This window comes from Priapulus caudatus, unplaced genomic scaffold, assembly GCF_000485595.1.
Source record: "Priapulus caudatus unplaced genomic scaffold, Priapulus_caudatus-5.0.1 Scaffold571, whole genome shotgun sequence".
Taxonomy (NCBI): domain Eukaryota; kingdom Metazoa; phylum Priapulida; class Priapulimorpha; order Priapulimorphida; family Priapulidae; genus Priapulus; species Priapulus caudatus.
Window position 1 is genome coordinate 32,031 of NW_014577632.1, and position 7,362 is coordinate 39,392.

At 47.4% G+C, this 7,362-nt stretch overlaps 1 protein-coding gene across 1 annotated transcript; it reads left to right on the forward strand.

Moving 5' to 3' along the window:
* Positions 1-178: 178 nt before the first annotated feature.
* LOC106811752 lies at positions 179-4,885 on the forward strand. The gene is made up of 6 exons (XM_014815470.1): positions 179-183; positions 422-599; positions 988-2,324; positions 2,917-2,920; positions 3,217-3,368; positions 4,747-4,885. The coding sequence occupies exons 1-6, from the start codon at positions 179-181 to the stop codon at positions 4,883-4,885; spliced, it is 1,815 nt and encodes a 604-aa protein (XP_014670956.1).
* Positions 4,886-7,362: the final 2,477 nt, after the last annotated feature.

Below are 7,362 nucleotides of genomic sequence, written 5' to 3' on the forward strand. Positions count from 1 at the left end.
GGCAGGCATGCATGCAGGCAGGCATGCATGCAAGCAAGCAGGCAGGTAGGCAGGCAGGCAAGCAGGCAGGCAGGCAGGTAGGCAGGCATGCAGGCGGGTAGGTGACTCGTGCCAGCTTGTTGCCCTGGTCCTGCTTGGTACAATTAACTACACCTGCTGCCGCCACCCGACCGTGTACATGTGGTGCGGTTTCAATTAATAATTAATAGGCATATATTTATATAATTATAATTATTCAAGTAAATCTCTGCATGTAGGCATCAAAACCAATAGTGATATGTGCATTCAGCATCTCTTGTTTGCTTTATTTATATAATTATAATTATTCAAGTAAATCTCTGCATGTAGGCATCAAAACCAATAGTGATATGTGCATTCAGCATCTCTTGTTTGCTGTATCTAGTTACTGTGGCTCTTGCAGGGTGGCCCGGGAGGAGTCATCCATGATACTGCCACTCGAGACGATACCAGAGAGTGGGTACATGGCGAGCACTGACTCTCTATCAGGAACCGCCACACGCCAGTTTCCACGTTTTCGAAATGCCGGGGTGCCCGATAAGTTCTCAGAAAGCGTGAATGAGAAGTTGGACAGACTGAAGGTGCGGTGCATTGATGCCAGTCACCTGTATTTGTTCTTAGTTTGTGATCCGTAGCTTGTTTTACGCACTCTGTCACAGTTCTGCTGAAGCTCTTGTTTGTACTAGGGAAATTATCAATTAACCTACGTTGCTAAAAACACAATGAATTTAGTTGGCGAAGTTTAAACTTGTGTCGCTGGATATGTAAAGGAAGTGTTTTCAGTGGTGAATGGTGCGCACAAGTAGTAACGGAAAGGTAATAAATAACAACAAGTTTAGAATATCTACAACTGATGCGCCCGAGACAGGGCCTGTTCGTGCACAGTTAATGCTAGTCAATTGATCGTCAACGATGCCTATGATCGTGGTACTCTTGCTGTCACTTACGCTCACTCTTACTCTGTTACAGGGAGCTGAGCTGAGCAAGTATGTAGCCGAAAAGAGCTGGCAGGAGTACAGGGACTTCCGCCACCGCCTGCACGGTTCCAATCAGACTCTGGCATCAGAAAATCTAGCGGACCCCGCCACCGACGCCATGTGGCATAACAGCAGGCCGCGGTCGCGTGCGTCCTCGTTCACCCATCACCGCGATCCGCCGACCGACGCGACGCTGCAGCAAAGCAGGACCAGCGGGAGTAGCCTCCTCTCTGTCGTAGTCGAGAAGAGTCACGAGGCAGCGTTGGAGGGCGCCGCCGTCGCCGCCCAGGCAAAACTCGACGCTCGGACACCGCCCACTGCATCGCCGAAAACTGCGACGGCAATGGAGAAGCAGCTTCGGAAGCTGGTCGACATACAGTATCCCAAGATGGCCGAGTTCAAGGTTAACCCTGCGAAGGGCAACTCTGCCTCGCAGTCCGCCGTAATGTCTGCGGATGCTAACTCGACGAAGACGAGACAGGGAGGGGAGTCTACGATGACTAACAAGCTGGCGACACTGCCGGTACTACCTGCTGCCGTGGAAAAACCCTGGGAGCAGGAAGCCGATGGCAGGAAGATCAGCACGACTAGCGAAAGCCAGCCGTTGCTCGGGAACAGCTGGTTGAAAACGCAGCCACCAGATGGCGGCACGGTCTTTTGGCCGATGCCCTCTTCCGACGAGGGTCGACGTCAAGAGGCCGTGCCTCTGCTGCCGGGAAGCAAGCAAGAAGCGCCAATGGACAAAGCGGAGGCGGTGGATGGATACTGGTGTCAGGACCCAGCCGGGGAGTGGGTCTGGGCCATCGGTTCTCAAAAGCCTGCAGCTGCACCACAAGCAGAGGCCGTCCCTGCAGCCTGGCACGCCTCTAAGGATGGCAGTGCGAAGCAGTCGCCATTATTGGAGGCAGCGCCACCGGGGAATGTCAATGCTGTCTGTACCATGCAAGCTACGAAACAGACTGAATCGTGGCAGCCTTCCCCTAACAATGGCAGTGCCAACTTCCCGCAGGTGGCTGCACGATGGAAGGGTCCTACTGATGGACGTGAGCGAGAGGCCTCGGCTGATAGAGGCGATACGCAGGAGGGATATTGGTGGCAGGATGCGGCTGGCGAGTGGAGTTGGATAATTGGTCCGCAGAAGCCTACAGCCGCAGCTCAGACGGAAGCTGTTCCCGCTGCTTGGCAGGCATCTACTGATGGAAATACGAGGAGGGAGCATGCACCGCTATTGGATCCTCCCAATGCGCCTGATACTAGCACCGCATTACATCGGTCAGTGCCAGCTCCATCTGATCCTAGCATCACCAAGCAGCAAGTAACAGCACCATGGCAAATGATTAATACTTAATCATTTATTATTTATATATAATATTATTTATTATTTTCACATAAAAAATTACACATATAATTATCAAGAGTATATAATGGGAGTTCTCCCATATATACTCTTCGTTTCTATAATGTACATCGATGGTTGCTCAATTAATACTGACTTCTTCTCACTCACTCATTTGTGTCCTTTTTTGTGGTGAGCTACAGTGTCATTGACACTTTCATTTCAGTAAAAGTCCAAAGAAAATTTGGCAGACATGCAACCGCATGAATCTTAAAAATAAGCACATGCATTGCTGTTAATATCTTTAATTTTGAACTTCAGACTGCAGACTCCCTCATTTTGCTGCGGACTCCCTCTTTTTGAGGGTAGGGAGTCCATTGGACTCCCGTGTTCAAAAGTTAATTTCTACCCCTGCATATGTCGTATGTGATGCAGGTTAATTATATGGTTATGGAAATTTAGCAATAGTCACAGTAGTGTTTAGATACATTTGTCATTTTTTTCAGAAGATATATTTTTTCTGAGATTGCCAACTTTTGCTGTACACTTAAATATAACTTCCTAAATGTGTCATTGTTATTTAAGCATGGTGTATTTTATTCAGACATAATCAGACAATAATACTGTTTTCTAGTATTAGTATTTAAAGTCGCGTGGTTACAAATCAACGTTACACAAAATTGTCCCATGTGGAGAAGCCATTCGTAGGAAATTTTATTTAAAACATTTTAATGTTGTCCTTAAACTAAAGATATAGATCTTGACTTATCTAAGTAATAATAACAATTCCATAAATTACAATTGCCTCATGTATTTTCTGAAGTGGTATATGTCAGTCTCATGATGGTATTCTGATTATCTGGTTATGGTATATCTTTTCACAAGGTGGCATATCTTGGTGTGGATGAGATGTACATGTGTGTGCCACCCCTTGAGCGTGACATGCACTGGGATGAGCTGGAACCGATGCTACCCTACACAAATGCATCCGCTAATCACATCACGAAACCTCACATGGGATCCATGGCTAACCTAGGGTATGGTATCCATCATCAGTGTTGTTTCATGGTTATTGTTTTAAATAGCAAATCTTACATCCTATAGGGACGATTTCTGTTTGGGTTCTAGCAGGTTTGATTTTGTCAAACTATTCTGTGAATTCAATTTTTAAATATGTAACTGATAACAAATTAGGCAAATGTAGCCATTTTTCTCTGGGCTAAATTTATATGGCTCATTATTACTCGTATATTTTCAAAGTAACCTTGCATAGTTATTACATAATTATTTATTATATTATTTTATATATCTGTATGTATGTGCGTGCGTGTTCGTGCGTACGTGCGCGTGTGCGCGTGCTTGGGTGCGTGTGTGTATCAAGAGTAGATAATAGTGTGTTATTATCTACTCTTGATATATATATATATAATAATATATATATATATATGTGTCTTTATTAACTCCTGATATTACATAATTATTTATTATAATATGTTATATATCTGTATGTATGTGCGTGCGTGTTCGTGCGTACGTGCGCGTGTGCGCGTGCTTGGGTGCGTGTGTGTACGTGCGCGCGCGCCCGTGTGTGTATGCCGCTCCCATTCGGCCACTTCCCAAAAGTAGCACTGAAACCAAAGCTAATCCTTATCCTTGAACTATTTCCGGAGAGATCAGCAAGACGTCGTTCTACGGTCGCTGAGCTGATTATGCAAGACGATGGTTGCCTTGAAAAGACATCGACTGCTCAGGTAGCCATCTTGTGCGCTTCACAGAAGACTCCCAGTCGCTCAATGTGTACTCCCATATACCCTTCTACTCGTCACATGTCACTCCGCTACTAAAGATGCCATCATTTTTCAAAAGATTCATTTTCCTACAGACGCGGATTTTATACGTGCAATGACATTTGTTAAACTAATATTAATATAAAAATTGGTTTAATTAAATTAATTGAATGGAAAAAAAATAAAACTAATTTTGTTATAGACCCTTCTTAATTATTATTCATCACTTGGGGTCACGCACGAAAACAAGGCTAAGCTAGACAATTTTGTAAACAATGGCTGCTCAGGCAGGCACGCACAGAGGGGGTACACGCACGTACACGCGGCGATATAAGTATATATCAGTAAAAGTAAAAGTTGATAAGACAAAGATTTGATTAACATTTATGTAAAGATAGGAAAGACTCGACGGCTGTGCGCCTATGTTCATAAGTTGCCGCTATATTCAAGCCAGCTTTGACGACATGGGCATTTTTGTAGCTATGTTTTGTTACGACGCGGCAACACTTACCGTCGGAGCGTGTTGGTGCAAGTAGAGAGCTCACTCATCGAGACATGCACTGGCGTCTTCTCGTGACCAGCAACAGCATCTCGAGTACGGCAACACTTCAGCTCGCTTCTGCCGCAGCACGTCGTGGCAGCCGCCGTTTGATCCAGTGGTGCACGAGACGCTCGAATGCGGTGGGCTTGGTCGTCGCAATGCTTGCCTGGAGACGTCGCCACGCTTTCAAGCTTTCGTCGATAAGAAAGGTTCCAACTTTGGCTAAAATACATCTTCTCGGCGACTCCTCAGCGCCTGGCAGGCAGACAAAAAGATTACGGGGGTTCTTATACGGCGCTGGAATGTAAGTAATGTTAAATGTCATGGAACATTCCAGTAACAGAGAACCATTCGAAATAACATCTCCACGGCACGTGAGTCTAATCGCGGGTGTGCAACTGAACTACACCGGGCTGCCCGCCTCTCTCCCGCTCACAACCGCCACTCTCTCTCGCTCTCTCTCTCCTCTCTCTCTCTCTGTCTCTCTCTCTCATCTCTCGATCTTCTCACTCCGCTCTCTCGTCTTCTCTTTCTCTCTGCCTCTCTCGCTCTCTCTTGCTCTCTCTCTCTCTATCCCTTTTTCCCTCTCTAATACCCTCTCCCTTCGTCTCGCTCGCATTGGCCTTCTAAAGTTCCGGCTAATTTCATCAAAACGTATACTTACTGCTGTGCAGACGCGAGTCCGGGTATCTTCACGGGAAAGGACTGAACAGATTTCTTAGAGAGATGTCGGAGTAGAGTCTCGTCAGCTCGGCGGACGTCGCGCGTCATACGGGCAGGCCTAGCAGCTGCTCAGCGCTGATATTAAACATCAGCCTCTTGATGCTCGTCTCGCAGCACACGCCGGCAGCGAGCGCGCGCACCATGCAGTCGCTAACCTGGCGACGCACGTGCGCCGCCGTGCGCGCACGGTAGCTCTCCATGCAGGCCCGGGCGTCGAAGGCGCGTAATGACGGCGTGCCGCCGTCGCTTGTGCAGGTGCCCGACGACAGAGCGATGCCCTCGGCAGGATGATGCGCGCGCATCATTTGGCCACTGCTGGTGACGGAGCGTGCCGTCGCCCGTCAGCGATCTTCTTGACGTTTGTCGGCCCCATCACGCGGATCGTCGGTCGGCGAGGATGTGCGTCTGAACGAGTTGCCGTACTGCGCGCGTCGTCGCGGTATAAAAGTCGGCTCCTGCAACAGCGAAGGCGTCGTGGCTCGTTAATACGAGGGAGGCACGCTATATCGTTGTTGCGTACGGCATTGAGACTAAACTCATGCTACTACTATGGCTACTTACTTATGCTACTACTTATGGCTATTACTAAACTATGCGAAGTCGGTATGCCCGCGTGTTTAAAATAACACGCCGTAATTAACGTACCCGTAATTAACCGCCAATTTTCAGTTATCACTGAATACGAGTCCTCGTTCGATAGTATTTGTCCGCTAGGGGCTGTCGAAGGTGACAGTTGTGTATGAATGGCACCGAATTCATACGTGCGCCGCAAATCGAACTGAAGGAATCGACACCTTCCATCCTGACTCGCTTCTCGGCTAACTAAGCAACGAAAACGCTAACGTAGTAATAAAAATATTCACGCTGTCATAAACAACCGAATCTATTGTGTACGAGTGCATACTCGACCAAGATGCTTGGAGTTTCAAAGATGCTGAATTAGCCGATAAACCCAATTAACTTTGTTCGCCTCGATAAGCGATTTGCGTCATTCCGCGTCAAGCAAAGCCGTTATAATCCTAACTAACTAAGATGTCAACTGGCGGTGTTTAGTTATATACTGGTCGAACAATGGAGGACGAACGAATTTAACTATCTATGCTATCCGCATATATTTACCCAGATGGCGAAATGAGCGGCGTCGTCTGCGCAATGAAGGGTAAGACGCCAGCTACCGGAGGTAGCTTGAGATTCGAACTTTTATCTCTGGCTCCTAGCGTATACGTCTCCCATAGTTTCCATGCGATGAGGATGCAGTACCCGCGTAGGTATTAAGACCCGGCGACAGATCCGCAACGGAAAACGCTCAAAAGATTTCCACAATTTGTGTGCCTGTTAGCTTTCGACGTAAATAGACGTTTGTCTGTTGTCGTACGAAAATTGAATAATTATCTTTTCTGCGCGGCAACCGGCTTACTTATATAGGACTGGGCGCGTGGGCGGCGTTTCAGTGGCGCGTCTGCGCATGCGCAGCGGCGCCCAGGGTCAAGCATAGTTCGCGGTCGCAGAAGGGCGCACACTTGGCGCAACACGATGTCGTCATAGATTCCTGATAGATTGCCTTGAGCCAGTCTCACGTTCGCCGAGCCCTCACACCGGTTATACTACCCCGCGCGAACGTAATCTGTGCTTGAGTGCTACTGAGGCCTGGAATCGCTCGGGCTACCGACTTTGTAGTTGTAACAGAATTAACGAGTCGTATCTGCACCCGAGATACACCGGATAACGAGCTACCCGACGTAGGCACAGGTGGACAGGAAAGGCAAGTGTCGATCAACGCTATCGCCCTTGGACGACCGTTGCGGTGCAAAGTGCATCTGCGGATTATAAACTACGACGTCATTCGTCATATTGAACGAATATTGCAACCAAAACTTATGTGCAGTGAGAAATTTAAAAAAACAAGTATCGTCGATACATACAATATATTGGACTCCACATTGCTGATACTCGGCGTTTTAAATTGATTTCCAATGCTGA

Excerpts from the sequence above, each read along its gene's own strand:
- LOC106811752 (XM_014815470.1), top strand. Across the intron at positions 600-987 it reads AGAAGTTGGACAGACTGAAG|GGAGCTGAGCTGAGCAAGTA; the intron begins GTGCGGTGCATT and ends ACTCTGTTACAG. Across the intron at positions 3,369-4,746 it reads GGATCCATGGCTAACCTAGG|CACGTCGTGGCAGCCGCCGT; the intron begins GTATGGTATCCA and ends CTTCTGCCGCAG.